The 16026-nt window shown below is 36.5% G+C and overlaps 1 protein-coding gene across 2 annotated transcripts; it reads right to left on the bottom strand.

The window, feature by feature from the left end:
- Nucleotides 1-3303: 3303 nt before the first annotated feature.
- Nucleotides 3304-11081, bottom strand: LOC113283871. Of its 2 annotated transcripts, none has more exons than XM_026533245.1 (14): nt 10555-11081; nt 9294-9403; nt 8755-8817; nt 8476-8668; nt 8270-8374; nt 8063-8193; nt 7360-7942; nt 6679-6744; nt 6421-6497; nt 5819-6088; nt 4972-5311; nt 4710-4862; nt 3979-4512; nt 3304-3885 (listed from the first exon to the last, which is right to left on the bottom strand). In XM_026533245.1, the coding sequence occupies exons 1-14, from the start codon at nt 10804-10806 to the stop codon at nt 3697-3699; spliced, it is 3066 nt and encodes a 1021-aa protein (XP_026389030.1). In that variant the 5' UTR covers nt 10807-11081; the 3' UTR covers nt 3304-3696. The 2 variants fall into 2 exon arrangements, with proteins under 2 accessions (XP_026389030.1, XP_026389031.1); XM_026533246.1 differs by having other exon boundaries at nt 8482-8668; nt 10555-11080.
- Nucleotides 11082-16026: the final 4945 nt, after the last annotated feature.

The following is a 16026-nucleotide window of genomic DNA, read 5'->3' as shown; positions in this document are numbered from 1 at the left end:
ATCTCTTCGCTTGAAGGAGTCAATTGTGAACCCTATTGAACCTTTCTCTTAGCTTCTGCCCTTTCCTTTTTCTCTGTTGTTTTTTTCGAAAGCCTACCCTTGCCCTTCCCCTTGGTAGGTTCAAAAATATTTTCTCTGGTGAATGGACGGTTGAATTTCCGCAATTCATACAACCAAAGTTGTCTTTTCGCCGGTAGTAAAGAAGCATACTTCTCAAAAAGTTACCTGTGTGCGTCGGTGTCGCAAAACACGTCCCCAAGACCTTGATTGGGTAATGGATCGCTGAACGATAGTTGTTTCCAAAATGGATTTATATCTTCGATCGAAATCATCTTTGAGGGATAATTGGCCACCGTATGCTTACATGGGAGGCCCAAAGCCTACTTTAAGTGACAATTACATCTAATTCCCGGTTGAAAATTAGTTTTCTCCCAAGACTCCACTTCCGCCATAATTTTTAGGATTTCCCATTCAGAAACGCATAAATGTATTCCCCGGAGCCAAGGGTTATCCCTGTAATCGACAAGCTTCTAGACCGGCTCTTTTCAAAATCCCCTTTAATTCTATCGAGATCACGCTTGAAATACTCGACCATAGCTTCAAAAACAACAACAAATCCATCATCACAAGCATTTAACTTACTTTTGAGCCGATAGTGAGACGACTCCACCGTTCTTGTGGCTTGATTGTCATAATGTCTATAACGGTTTACCCATGTACTAACAAACTTTTCTTTGTGGGGATCCAATAAATCGTTCTTCAAATATGCTATAACATCAGGGTAGGTATCCCATTTTTCTTAATACAAAACATTCCCTTAGGAAAAGAGCTTCTTCCGTGAGCGACCATATTAATTGTTCCCAATCACCTTGAAAATCCTCCCATTTCACCTCGGTTATTTTTTCGTTGATCTTAAACTTATATTTCTCTTCTTGTTGTTTCTCCTTGGGTAGTTTCTTAATCCTCTCCATCTCGGTCTTCCTTGCTGCCTAAATAACCCTCTTGCAATTAGTTTGCACATTTTTCCATAGATGAAACGTGCAAAGATGATGATGCATGTAGGAGAAAACACGTGGTATGGCCCACATCAATAATTGCTCCTTATCTGTAATTAACACCTTAGGAGTATAACCTTCTTGATACAATAAGTTCACCTTTTGCAATACCCACATATAAATTTCCTTCGTATCGTCTTTTAAGAAATAAAACGCAAACGTAAATGTCGACTTGGTAGATGTTTGCCCAATAAAGTTCGATATCGGCATGTTGTACTTGTCCGTTTTATACGTGCAATCCATAAAGAGAATTTGATGAAAGCATCTTGCCAGTTGTACATATTCCAGATTCACGATGAAAATATATTCCACTTCCTTTTCTTCATTCGTGTCATAGGCGGTAGAGTACTTTGCCTCCTAAAACAAAAACAATAATTGTTGCATAAGCACCCTCTCTTTCCATGTCTCATTTCTAAATTTTTCTCTTTCGTTATAGATATTTTCCAATGAGGATGAATTTGAGGGGTTTAACACCTTCACGCCACTAAGAATATCAATAGGTCTTGTGCATCTTTTACTCAACACGCGTACTAACTCTTTTTCTAAGGGGTTGATCCTTTCCGAATAAGGATGGTTGATATCAAACTCTCCAGAATAGGATGATTATGATACCCGAGACAAATTTCATCATAAACCGCACTTTCTTATCATCATTATATTTAAATTGAAGCTTAAAAGGGCATCTGCATTTCTTTGTATTATAACGTCCCTTATTCCTTGTGGTTTTTGGTTTATACTCATTAACAATTTTTCAGTGGCTCTTATACTTTCCACTACACTCGCAAACCATTTGAAATGTGGTGGTGATAACTTGTTTATTCTGGATTATGATGCACATCTTTTTCAACCCTTGTGATCAAGCCAATTTCTTTGCATCTTCCTTATCTTTCCACTCATAGTTGTTTGCATAGTGAGCACTTGTGTCCTCGGAAACTTGCACATGTGGGGGTTGATCTTCCATAACCACCCCTTGATCTTCCACCGGAATGTACGCAATCTATAATAAAATAAAATATGTCACATCATTTGTCATAAAAGAAATTTAAACACACAAAAATGGCTGGGTCAAAAAGGGAATATCCAGTCATCATAAACTATACGGCTGGGTCGATCAGTGATATTCCAGTTGTCATAATTTACACGGCTGGTTCAACTAGTGATATTCTGAACCGTAAACAGTTTACATCCAGGAATTGCGGGCCATTAATTGGCCTGTAGATGGAAGAGTCAACTACGACCTAGAAAACGAGCTGTAAAAATAGATACGGCTGGGTAACCCAACTGGCGCCGACATCATTAAATAGCATTTAATATTTTCGGCCAGGAAACCTAATCGTCGTCGACAGTATTAAATTTTATTTAACACTTCCCATGCACGTAGAAAAAACATGGCCGTAAATTTTTAGTTACGTCCAGGAATATTATTCGTTCCATCTGGTATCTTTTATTAACGGCTGGGGTCATCAAGAACGAGTCGTTTAACATAATAATGGCCAGGAGTTCATGGTTTCCTAGCCGTGATTGAAATTGGTGTCTAGAAACCTAGGATTTTCGGAAGGAAAAAACCGAAACTTCTTGCAACTCGAACCTTCAAAACTGAAATTGGAGTTAGATTAAAGGTATACCTGGTTATCTTGAGCATTTGTTTCTTTGATTTCTTCTTCTTCTTAGATTTGTCCTTCGACATAATAAGGTTCATAAGGGTTATGTTGAGTTTGAGAAAAAATTTCATGATTTCCTGAAAAATCGGCAAAGAACTGATCGTTGTCGATGGGTATTAATATGTTATCGTATTTTGAAGATGAGGGTTCATCTACATCAATAGTCTTGCTTGAATCACTCATTTCCAATTTTTCCCCAAACTTTTTTTCTTCTTCTCTTCCCTCTGATTTATTATTTTGTTTTGATTTTCATCTTCATCACTTAACTTAAAGAGATTAATTAGTCTTAATTGATTAGATAATCATGATTAGTATTGTTAATCAAATTATTAGCTCAAATCAAACGGGATCATATTAGTCATTGTATAAATATTTGGATAGGGGGTGTTCACTATTACTATTTGGTGACCCTATACAGCCCCAAAACCAAGCCTTTTTAAGCCCCCGTAATAGGATTCTTCTTCTATCAGTTTTGCAATTGTTTGGTTACCGTTTTGAGTTTGAAGAGTTACTAACAACATGGTTTTTGGTATTGTAATCATTATAGAGATTCTTCATAAAATACTATGTTCTCTTCTGAACTATGGTTAAACAAAATTTCTTCGCTTGTTTATCAAATCAAAAAATGTTAACATAGTACTAATAATATAGAACACGTCTAAGTTTTAACTACAGAAACTAGCTCTCATTTACAGCAATAAATTACATGACACTGAACCAGCTTAGGTTTTCCAGCTGACATCAGACTGATAGAAACCCCTTTCAGATGATAGATACATGTCCTGTCTGTACGGTAGATGTATGAATCACAGGCATAAATTCACCATAACACTGTTCCTTCTGTTATTTACTGATTAACATAAAACAATCAATAAATGCGCCGTCCAAAGGACCAATTTTTTTGGAACAAATGTTAGAACCTAACTTCATAAAATACTGAAGCATTACATGTCTGCTGACTGCCCTGGTAATCCAAATTCTTAGGGTTTCCTCAGGGCAGAGGCTGCACCCATAACAACAGCAAGAACAAGCCCTAGGCCAGCACCAAGAGATGCACCCACAGCAGCAGCAGTAATCGAATTTCCTTTTCCCTGACCATCTCTATTCGCATCTGCTGTTAATGCATGTTGTCTTGCTAATTCTATCAAAAGTCTTTCTCTAGCAAGTTCCTGTAAAAAGAGAACATGTGAGAAACTTCACAAGCAATTGACTTTATTCTAAATAACCTGGAGCGTTAACGTTCCTAGCTCTCTATTCTCTACCTGGAAAGAAGCCTCTTCTTGGCTGTGAAGAACCCGCTGTACAAGTTGACAAAGAGCATTTACACCCTCCACGGGCAAAACTTGGGATTTCTTTTGAAACGGCATCCGGAGAAGATTCATAGGAGCAAAAACAAGCTTCTGTGCCGCCATTGTCACTTTTGTATCTCCGCTATCTGATGCACCCCACGGTTGAGGAGAACTATCAGTACCAGGCAGATGATAAGGGCAGGAATTGACAACTTCTGTTGTGCTCGGGGACGCTTGGTATGCCTGTATGACAGACCTAACTGTTTCCTTTTGCTGGTGTGCACTAACTGAGAATTTGTTTGTTACAGCAAGAACCCAAGGGACACCAAGAGATTTGGCCTCATTCAACAAAAGCGAAAGGGCTGGTGGCGAAGCACTAGATTGCTGGGACCGTGGTATCCTATGGGAGAGGTTATGTACGAGAACAACTAAATCAGTTTTCCGACTAAGATCACGAATTCCCATCCACAATTCATCTCTGAAACGGGCAGCTTCCAAGTTTAACTCCTGCAGTCACCATATAATTTCCATTATCTTCCAAGTTACTTTCTCTGAATTAACTAGCGAAAAATTAGTAATAACCCTTCCACACATGTATCCCACCAAATTAAATTAGAAAATTCACTATGTCCATCGATATATGAAACTCATAGGTTCTTTAGCGATTCTACCATTCCACATATGTAAACATAAACAAGAAATACCTGCAAATTGACTCCAGAAGAATCTGAATAACACAGGCCGCCTGCAATGCCTTCATCAGAAGTCATTTCTATATCCGAACTTCCAAGACTGATGGTGGCGAGTGCTCTTGTCTGATCCAATATGGCATTGAATAGAGAAGTTTTACCAGCCCCCTAAAACAACCCAAAAGTCAATAACCAACCTTTCAAACAACTATAACTATTTTTTATTTGAATATTTTTGCCAATGAAGTATTCAACATATATCTGCACAATAAAATACCTCAAGACCTACAAACTTCACTCTACGAGTTCTGACGTAAACTTTCTTGGAAACAGTGGTGAAGTCACTTGTACAAAATATCACAAGGTCAGTCAGACCTTCAGGAAGAAGGCTTCCTCTCTCATGAAATGATCTGATATCATACTGCTTACTGGGACCAACAGATTCGGCATTGATAGATGGGAAATCCGGCATCAACTGATCAGTTACTATCGGATGTTTTGGAGGGCGTCTAAACGGGGCTCCAACTATGATCCGTATCTTCTGTAAATCTGGCTGTAATCCAAGATTTGATGAATAAGCTGGCATTGAAGGTAATGATTCTACCGTTGTTGAGCACCTGAATAAAACAAATACAAAGTAAACTTTGTTGGAGGAAGCAGAAGAAAAACACAAAAAACACAGTTAACCTACACAACAAACAAGACATGCTACTCACAATCTACTTTGAACAAACCTACCTAGAGATTTACCAGCTATCAACTGAGCACAAATTACTCTAAACAATCTAACTAACTAGCTCTGATCAGTGTTTTGAAAAATTGAATCCTAATATATAAGAAAACAGGGTTTATAATCAAAACAAGTTAACCAGCTTAATGGGTGCAAGCAAGGTTACTAAACACCAAACTGTAATTGAGGCTTCCAGTCCCCTGCAAGTGGGTTTTATTAGATCAATTATCTCATCTATCTCACAACTGACAAAAAACTATGGCTAATCTGGTAGTATCCATGATTTACTTATAATAAGGCAGGCAACTACTGATAAATTTTTGTATCTATAGTAACCTAAAAAGTACTGTAATAAAAAACAAAATGGAGAAAGGCAGAGAAGAGAATGTAATACCAGTTACCATTTACTTGAGCTTGAATTAGTGTGCAAAGATGTAATCCATGACCAACAATATCGACCTTTAAAGGTTCTCCACTCTTCCCACCAGGATTACCACTCCACCCGAGGGGAACAATGGATGTTGCAGTGTGAATCACAGGAGGATCTACAATACGTCCTAGTTCTACAGCACCAGCAAGTGTGACACCAAGCCATTGTTGTAAATGTGGTAACTGCTCAACTCCCAAGAAGGGAGAACTACCACACATGCACAAGTCATAAATTCTGTAAAATATAAATAAAAATGAACATTATTCATGAAAGGAGAAATACAAAGAGTATGGCTCCAACAATCACCATTTAAATCATTAAGGACCTTGTACCACCTACAATGAACGCCACTTAAGGACATCTTATCATTATAGAGATCTGACATACTCCGTTCAACTGAAATCATCCTAAAATCCACAGTTGGAATTTAGTCCTAGATAATAAATTCTGATAAGTAATCTGTAGATTGAGGCTCAATCTGTTTCAGTTGAAATGAGATTACAATTCATGTCCACATCTCGAGAAACTTATAAATTGCAACAAGTGGAACTAGTATCAGCACTTACTTCTGGAAGCGAGACCTATATGACCTCATCGAATGTGACTGCAAACGCTCCTTCAATTCTGTAATCACTGACTTCACCTGCAAATGCCTTTGCCAGAAGAAAGCAACAACGATCAGAGGGGCTATTTCGCTTCCAACAACAATTTGAAATAGTCCTTATTATATAGGAAAAAAGAGCATAGAAATTCCTTGTTTTCAATGCTACTACAACAAGTCATAAAACATAGAAAACATAAGAATCGCGGAAGGAAGCTCGTACCGATGTCAATTTTGAATATTCAGCATCAGATAGTGCTTCCACTGATGAGCTACCCAGGAGATAAAGCTGATACATTACAACCAGCAAGGTATTTTCATGAGTCAACAATCAGAAACAGATTCTACATGCACCAGGTGTCAGGATACTGCAAATTCTCTAAGTTTAACATAGTGTAAAGTAGAGGTAACTGGCCAGGATGTTTAGAGATATATCTAAGAGAGGAAGGATCTAAAGGTATCAGAGATGAAGGAAACTAAATCCAGAAGAAGCATATATGGTGCAAGGTGCACATACAAAAACCAAAGGAAAGATAAATATATTTAAATGCTAGAACTCCAGACTCCAGTTTAGGAGAAGTAAAAGCAGCTATCGCTATGTAGATTCTGGAGAGAGAAAGTTCAGATGTCTTAGGATAGCACCAAGATAGGCAGTATTTAATATAAACTGGTAGAAAGTTAATGACACATTCATCTAGCGAAGAATGACTGCAAAAAACAAAATTGTAATATGCATGCTCTTGGAGGTAATATCTTATCTCAAGTATTTCTACATCCAAGGGCCTTAACTAGGAACCCATTTGTACCCAGGTAAGACAAGGTAAAACAGAATACTGGGAAACAAATATCAGAAACAAAAAAACACCAAAATGAGAAGGCAGAAATTTAGCTGATAGAAAAATACCTGTCCAAATGGAACATATGAAGGCAGAGAAGGAATTCTGCGCCATCTTCTAGAGTTACCACTTCCAGTGTTGCTTTTACCTACTATTTTGGCACTTTTTGTAAGATCAGATGAATCATTTTCTGTAGCGGGCAATGGTTTAAGAGATACCCCATCAGATCCCTCTTGAATTTCAAGCGACTGTGGTGCAGCATCTATTTCATCTATAAGTGATGTCATGCCATTATCATTCGATGGAGATGTTTCTCCTGGTAGGATATGATTTCCTCTAAACTTATTAATTTGTTGCTTTACAGCCTCCACTGGCACAAGCTTTGAAAGTCTCCAAAAGGAATTCTGCACAGGGCCTAAACCTATCACAAGCTGCTCCCCGTCATTATCTTTCAGTTTCACTTCTCTTGGTCTTTTAATTCCTTTTTCTCCTTTTGCAAATGATGAATCAATGCTTCCCAAATCGACAGGAAGTTCTGATGGTTGCGCATTATAGTGATGAAAATACGCAGGAGACAGTATACGGGGTATTACATCTTCAGGGATACAGTATGTCTTAAAATAATGCCTCCATCCTTTTTTGTGAACATAACTAGAAACAAGGGAAATAAAAAAAAGGAGTTACCAAGTCAATTTGTATTATTAACCACAAGTTATTCAATTATCATATTCATACCCCGCAAATTACACAAAAAACATTCCAAAAACTTACTCTCTCAAAGCTGAATTTCCGACTGGGGGTTGTGAGAATGTGATACATTTGACCTGAATCCTTTCATTTTCCTTCGATGGAGACGAAGCAGCAATAACCCTCAGAATGGCTAGAGTAGCCAGTGCTGCTACCTACTGACATAATTAATTGTTGATCTTGAATACATGGAAGGGGACTAGGGGAGTTACCAGTACTAGTTATGCTTACCGCACCACCAAGTGAATGTCCACACAAAACAAGCTTCCGGTTCTTTTTCTGTGCCAACCTGTATAACTCCAACGCCGGTATACCTTTCGCGCGAGCCAAGAATCCCTAGAGGTAACAATTTAGAGAACGAAACATATAAGAATACAGAGACAAGAATCACACACCAAGCACAAAGATGTGGGCCACAGAGATCTAGCGAACCCCACATTTACCCGATGGGCGGCAGGTTTCGGTTTTGGCTTCAGCTGGTTAGCTTTAACTTTTAGCGGCTTCATAAGTGGTTCTCCATTTTTATCTTGAGTATCAATTTCTACAGGTTCTTCATCTCCTTCAATATCTTCTGTAACATCCTCATGAAATATGGCACCCTGCAGTATATTTGCGTCGGCCATAATATCCCTAAGAAAATGAGGTTATAATATATTTAAAAAAAAATTCCATCAAGTCGGAAGAAGAAGCAGGAAAAAGGGTTCATCCATGCTCACTTGTACTGTTTGGTGCCAATGAATGAAGCAAATAATGTGTCACCTGCTTCTGCCAATAGATACCTGCAAAGGAAGGAAATAACATAACACAAAAGAACCCCAAATTTAAGGCATCTGCAAAAGCTACAAGATATTGAATATTTTAGATCCTAGCCCAATATTGCAACTAACATCAATATACATCAACCTTCTGGATTAGCAGTTGACCTGTGTAATAAATTTAATGATCCTATATCAGCTATCAATTATGTGGTTGGAGGAATGTCACTTTCATAGTTCTAGAAATAGGTAATCAGTCTGTTCGAAATCTTCATCACTAAACCAAAGTATTCTAAACAGTTCAATTGAAGGCCCTGAATAACCGAACTTTTTAATATCCCAGCCTCAAAATGAAAAAAAAAAAGTTTTACTTTCATGATAGATCAATCACTTCAACTCAACGTACTTAATCGGTTAGTCCAAGAATGAAAAACAATTACGTGGAAAAATTTGTCAATATTCATGGTTCTAGCCATGTACAAAAAGCGACTTCAAAATACCTGTGTGAAACATGATCTAAAGAAGGTTGCACACGCTCAAGAGAAACAATTTGTCCCCCAAAATCTGCTTTGAATTTGTTTACTACTCGAACAATCTCTGCAGCTGGCTTCTGCCATAATATAAATAAGTTTAAAGACATGTTAAGCTTACAAAAAAGTGCGTCAGAAGTATGTCTTTAGTGAGCTAGAAGAGATATAAGAAAAGAAAGCAAAGCAAAGCATATTACTACCGTACTTTTATCTTATAACATTTTTGGAAGAAGTGTTACAGCCTTTTAAGAAGGTTCATGACCTTAGTGCAGGAGTGTGAACTCTCTTTAACAATTATCCTCCTAAGCTTAAGTTTTGCTAGTTTAAGATCACATGTCTACAACAACTGCAAACTGTAAAATCCTTCCCCATCAGATAACCTGATTAAAACCATCCATGGTTCCCTCTGTTTTGAATTACATAATACCAACACTAAGTCTATTTCTTTACAGTACACTCCTTAAACTCTTTGAATCAAAAGCATCATACAGCATGATTTCGGTTCCCTCTGTTTTGAATTACATAATACCAACACTAAGTCTATTTCTTTACAGTACACTCCTTAAACTCTTTGAATCAAAAGCATCATACAGCATGATTTCGGTAACATTATAAAGTATATATCAAAACCACACGATACCATGAAATAAAAAAGTTATAACTAAATTATAAATGTATATCGAAAAAGTATCTAAAAGGGCTATTATCCATAAACTAAGACTTTTAAACAATCATGCCCAAATATACAAGATCTATGTCATGGTCAATACACACGAAAATGGAAATGATTCAGCTGGATACCATTACATTCTTTATAATGCAGTATTGTCTTAAAACCTTCACGGGTAGGACTTCCAAGCAACATCAAGTTTACATTTGGTACAAGGATATATCCTCTCAACCTTACTCCAGTGATATAAAAACCCTCCTCCGAACCAAAATATCTTAAATTCATAGCATAGCATTTTCACAGTTTGTTAACTCCTCTAAAATCATAATTCTCGTCCTAGACCCATCAATGGTTGTGTAAAGCAACTGAAATGTAATGCATGATCAAATTTCCAATTATGACCATAAAATTAACACTCCCCTTAATAATGATTCTTCATCAAACTAAGAATTAACTGTGATGATTAATCCAGCAATGTGAGACACTTAAAAATATCAAGAATGACCTAATTTTACAAAAATAAAATAAAATCAGATACAGTGATTAAATTGAGACAAATACCTTGTAAACACATTCTGAAAGAACCATACAACAAAGAACATCTTGTAAATCAGAAACGGATTCAACTTTTACGGCATGACAAAGATCTTGTAACTGTTTCCTTCTCCTTTCATACTCTTCATGAAGTTTCTTCTTCTGTTCTCTATCATTTTTCCATGGCCATGAAATCAGTTGAGTCGGCCACGAAACTTTGGGGATTTTGTTTCTATGGTTTCTGATCCATGATTCTACTCTGGTTTGCAGTGATTCCATCCATACAAAATGTGCAACAAAACCCTAATTTTGAAGAATTTGATAAGGGGAGGGGAAATTATGAGATGAGTGGATTTTTTAAAAGAGGGATAAAAACAATAATAATGTCAGGGAAGAAGAAAGACGTATATGCGATGGTATCAGGAGTGTAAATCCGTTACGCAAAATTGATCGGTTTTGACAGCAATCGGAATTTGAAAAGTGTTTTTGGGCTTTTGGGAGTCCGTTTTCGCAGGAACTGGATGTGTTCTTTTTACTGGAACAGAATTCACTGAAATGATTCTACTTCTGTCGCAGACACGCAACTTTGTGTCCCTTGGTTAGCCAACTAATACCAAGGGCTATGAGACTTGTAGTGGCCAAGCCAGAAAAATATATTCAAGGGTCGATTTTTTCTCTTTTTTTTTCTTAATATATAAATGTTGTACCAGTAGAATAATAAGTGAGAAAGGAAGAGGCAAAGAAAATAAGATATTGATTAGCCTATTACATAGGTAAAGTATTCTTTATCTATCTTGCAAAAACAAATGTGTTTTGCTCAATCTAACGGCTCTCTATCCGCATTTTATAACCATCCACGGCTGCCATTCCTCTCATAGTGCAGAAGATAAATCCTGGCTGAAAATGCTCCCTCCTTCTACGCCCAATCCAACGTCCCAAAGCTTTTCTTCCTTAATTTCATGCGTTACACGAAGTTGCCTAAGATTAGCTGTCATTATTTAGGTTTTTCTTCATCTTATTATTCTGCTCCAGCTTTTCATCCGTAAAGAAAACGTAACACTGTCAAGAAAAACTGAAAAAACAATTAAGACTCCCATTCTTTCAACCATTACCAATTGTTCCATGCGTTTCAAAAATTAAAACAATCATTAACAACACCATTATCTGTCAGTTCGTTACAAATCCCTTTGAAATGTTCGACTACATAAACCCCCAAAATAGTTAGTTATCTAGCATGGGTTCTCGGTCCTTATTAATCCCCTTTTCTTTTATGGAGATTCATGTAAGTTTTTGTGTTTGTAATACCTCTCTGAGGAAAATTTTCTGATCTTCAAAATGTTTGTTTTATGGCTTTGTTGTGTATTCGGTACTTTCCCATAAGCTTTTGGGGGACTCATTTTGTTGTTGGTTGTAATGCACCATAGATTTCAATATCAGAAAAGTAACAATCTCGGGTAAATGCCAATTGAACTTGATTTGAATTAGTTGTTATTCCGGTTATATGCAGTCACAAACTGTTTGTTATAATGCCAATGTGGCAACTGTTCTTATTCTTTAAAATCTTATAAATTGTGATTTCTCACTCATGCTATGATGCATATTTAGTTTGTTATTCTTCGAATATGATGGTTGCAACCTGAGATGGATTCTAACTTTTGCATATACTCATGTAGGTTATTTAAATGAGTTCCTAGATTTGCACAATCCCTTCCAGACTCTCCCATGACCAACTACAGACCTTTCAGTTAAATATGACTAGCCGAATAAGAAAAACCCTGACACCCGTTCTAATATCTTGAAAGTGGAATGATGGATGATAATGTAAGGAGCGCCCACCCCTTTAAGAATTATCTTAAGGCTAAACCGCGCCTCACTTCACTAACAAGATCAAAAACATGACTAGCTTTTGATTAGTTCGAAATATTCGGTTTGTGAAGCATTTGGTGCATGATTATTAGTGTTGTCGATTAGTATGAAACATTTCTAGATTTTTATTGACTATTAGCGATTTCATAGATATGTTATGATTTTTTCCCAGACCTAGATAGCCCAAAGTGGATTTATGTTATGACTAATGGTCAGCCTTGCATATTTAGAAAAGATACAACATCCACCTCTAATGTAAATGCCAATATATAAGAATATAAGGCAATTATCTTTTAAAATAGGCTATTACCATTGTATTAACTACTTTAGTATCAACCCATGCTCCAGGTTCTAGCATTCTCAACCGTCGTACACCATATGGATTGGTTACCCTAGACTACCAATTTTCTATTGTTGTGTTTTTCAGTACATAAAACTACGATTCCAGTTGTATAGTTAAGAAAAACTATTGAATGATAATGTTGCTGAAGATAAACACAATTTGTTGTTCTTGGATGGTTTCACCATAAAATTTCATGTTTTTTGGATAACCATACTGTTTGTTAAACAGTTCAGATTAAGAAAAAAAAAACTCAATTTTATTTGTGTTTTTTTGATAGAATACTTGACTTAATTACTGTAATGATTTGGATCAAGCCTTTGTCTTGAAAGAAGAGAGATGGAGATATAAAATTTCTCTTAGCAGGTGACCGGAAAGGCACTTATGTTGGATGAGATAATTAATTGTTTTTCGTCCCTACAAAACCAAGTAAAGGTAGTGCCTACTCTTCAGCTACGTATGTTCTGTTTTGCAAGATCATTTCAAACATAACTTAACAAATTTGTTTGATTTTCTTATCAGTTTCTGTCAATGAAACTTACTTCGGTGAATCCAATTTTTTATGACTATGGAGTGGAGTATTCCAACTAACGTATTAAGACATGTCCAATATGAAATTCCAAGCTGACGAACTAATCAAAATGTGACCATTAATCACTTATTAAACAATTATTTTCATGTAGTTGGTGGTATCAGTTTTAAATAACTGAAATCATGGCCCACAACAGACAGAGAGAGTTCATCTTTGCACTATCCAAGATGCACCCATCATGTAGGTAAGGTTCAGTTAGCTTATTAAAGAGCAATTTTGAACTGCTTGATTTGGGTTTGGTTCCTCTTAGTTATGTCATTGAGTATATTAAGCTGGACAATTTGAATTAATATTTTATAATTTGTTAAATATCTATGCAGGTAATTTTATGGAGATATCTTCAACCATCAGTTGGTCTTGGTTCTCATAGAAGTAGGAATATTCTCCTTCTTTGGTGAGATTATTTTAATTATTTTCTTCTGATTGAACTTTGGTTATGGGAATATATTACTTTAAGAATTACAATTCCCTCATTTTGTGCTTTTCTGTTAGTAGCACACTTAACTTAATGATTTGAGACTTCACCCACTTCTTCCAAGTCGATGCAAACATCTCCAAGAACCTCATCAGTAAGATTATTAGATCACTTCTCTCTTGCAATGCCCGTGTTTCTTTTGCTCTTTGATTTGGATTTCTTTTCTTTTGCTCTGATATTTTGAACTATTTGCGTGTTTATGGGTGCGAGTTCCTCATATGTGTTTTCATTTATTTGCTTACAGCTGACGGATTTCACTGCTTCAGAAGCAATAGCTTCATCCTTAGTTTGGGAAGCTACACATTCTTCATCGTCAATATAGTCATTTGGGTTTCAGTTAAAAGCAGAAAAATACAAAAATTGGGTCTACTACTTGAATACTGAATGACAAATTGTAATTAAAATATAGCACCTTAGCGGTTAGCACTATGTTTTTTAGAATTTTCGGAATGACTTAGTTCTGAATTCCGTTTGTGGGAGTGAATTTCGAAATCATTTAATCTTTCCCTCCATGTCTAACAATGTTAATCAATTTCATCCAATTTAGTTGCTGAAATACAAAGAGCGAATGGTGTCAGAATTCTTATCATAACTGTTATGCACCATTAGCTCAGTAGTCCGTGTGAGGTTAAAATCCCTTGAGCATCCGGTCCGGCTCTAATTTAAGAGATTCAATGGATGGGATCCCTCGATATGTTGGACGCTCTTGCCTTCGCCTCTTCAACTCATATCTAACTGCTGCCAGTAATGCATTCCTGGAACTGGACGAGTTTGCAGGTAAAGTCTTGCAAATTTTTGAAAATACGAATTGGTTTGGCTAAGATAGTACGAGGATTAGAGACTACAAATCTTTTGGGAACGACTAAAAAATAATTTTAGGACGCAATGAACTACTCCCTCCATACATATTATATAGGCGGAATTTTGATTTTTATTTGTACCACTAGATAGGCGGAGTCCTATTTCCAAGATGAAATTTCTCCTATATACCCTTATTTATTATGTATGAAAAATTGTGTTGAGAATATGACAAAGGGTATAATAAGAAAGGGTAGGGAAAATGAGGAATTCAAAGCAATTTTCTTAATCTATATATATGTGGTACGGAGGGAGTAATTTAGATGGCATTAATTTCAGTAATTACTCACTTGATCGCTTCCAAATTAAGATTAGTTTTTTCTATTGATTCCATACTGTGTATCAAAAAGTTATTGACCGACAACACCTTCATAATAGTGCTACATGGACCTATTGTACAACCAACAGATTAATTTTTTTTTATTCCCATCTAAGCAAGCACCAAATGCCAACAACAAGAAATAATAAAGTAGGTGTAATCTATGCAAAACACAAGAAGAAGATTATCTGATATTATTGACAAGAAAAAAACACCCGGGCCGTTACGGCATGGGTCATATCCTATTATACATGTAAAGAGAAAACCCTTAGGCTTCTAGTTGGACCGCACACCCATGGGCTTTAGGCCCTACAACACTGCCCCTTGTGTGGTCCAATAGAACTCCGTTTGTAGTGGTTCATGTGTAGTGCTTCGAATGTAGGTCTTCAAATTTCGTCCTCTTCTTGATGACTTGTGCTGAAATCAATCGCCTCATTAAAAATTTGACAAGGAAAAACCCAGTGGGATAAAACCTTGGTAAAACTCTTCACATGTTGTCATGTACTTTACATGTAGTTCATCACATGCAATACGATTTTCAAAGATCGACGAGTCTAAGTTAATTGCCTCATTAAAACCTCGTCAGGAAAACCCAGAGGGACAAAATCTGAACTAAAGAAAAAGAGTACAATATTAACCAAACTTAGAACATGGACGGACTCAAATATGTTGCCTCATTAAAACCTTGACAAGGAAAACCCAGTGGGATAAAACCTTGACGAAGGGAAAAGAGTACAACGTGATAGATGCAAGTAAAGGTGATCTGTTGCAGATGATCACTTTGCTCCGTTGAAGTTGACTAGTTGCTTCACAACTCTTACGGAAAAAAATACTCGTGGGAAATATAATAGCCTTAGCTGAGAAACTATATTCCTAGTATTTGTTGTTGTCTCATTAAAAACCTTGCCGAGTAACAAAACCCTGTGGGAAAAAGCAACCTCGGTGAAGGAAAATAGTTAAACACACCATTAGATGCTCCCCATGATGTCAGATAATTTTCATTAGTCTAATACAATCAAAAGGAGTTTATCACACTTTACTTTGGTGAC

The sequence above is a fragment of the Papaver somniferum genome, chromosome 5 (genome assembly GCF_003573695.1).
Source record: "Papaver somniferum cultivar HN1 chromosome 5, ASM357369v1, whole genome shotgun sequence".
Taxonomy (NCBI): domain Eukaryota; kingdom Viridiplantae; phylum Streptophyta; class Magnoliopsida; order Ranunculales; family Papaveraceae; genus Papaver; species Papaver somniferum.
Note: the sequence above shows the minus strand (reverse complement) of the source record. Positions and strands in the feature narration are given on the sequence as shown.

Excerpts from the sequence above, each read along its gene's own strand:
- LOC113283871 (XM_026533245.1), bottom strand. The coding sequence starts at position 10,806 with ATGGAATCACTGCAAACCAGAGTAGAATCATGGATCAGAAACCATAGA. Across the intron at positions 9,404-10,554 it reads TTTCAGAATGTGTTTACAAG|AAGCCAGCTGCAGAGATTGT; the intron begins GTATTTGTCTCA and ends ATATTATGGCAG. Across the intron at positions 4,513-4,709 it reads CTTCTGGAGTCAATTTGCAG|GAGTTAAACTTGGAAGCTGC; the intron begins GTATTTCTTGTT and ends TGGTGACTGCAG.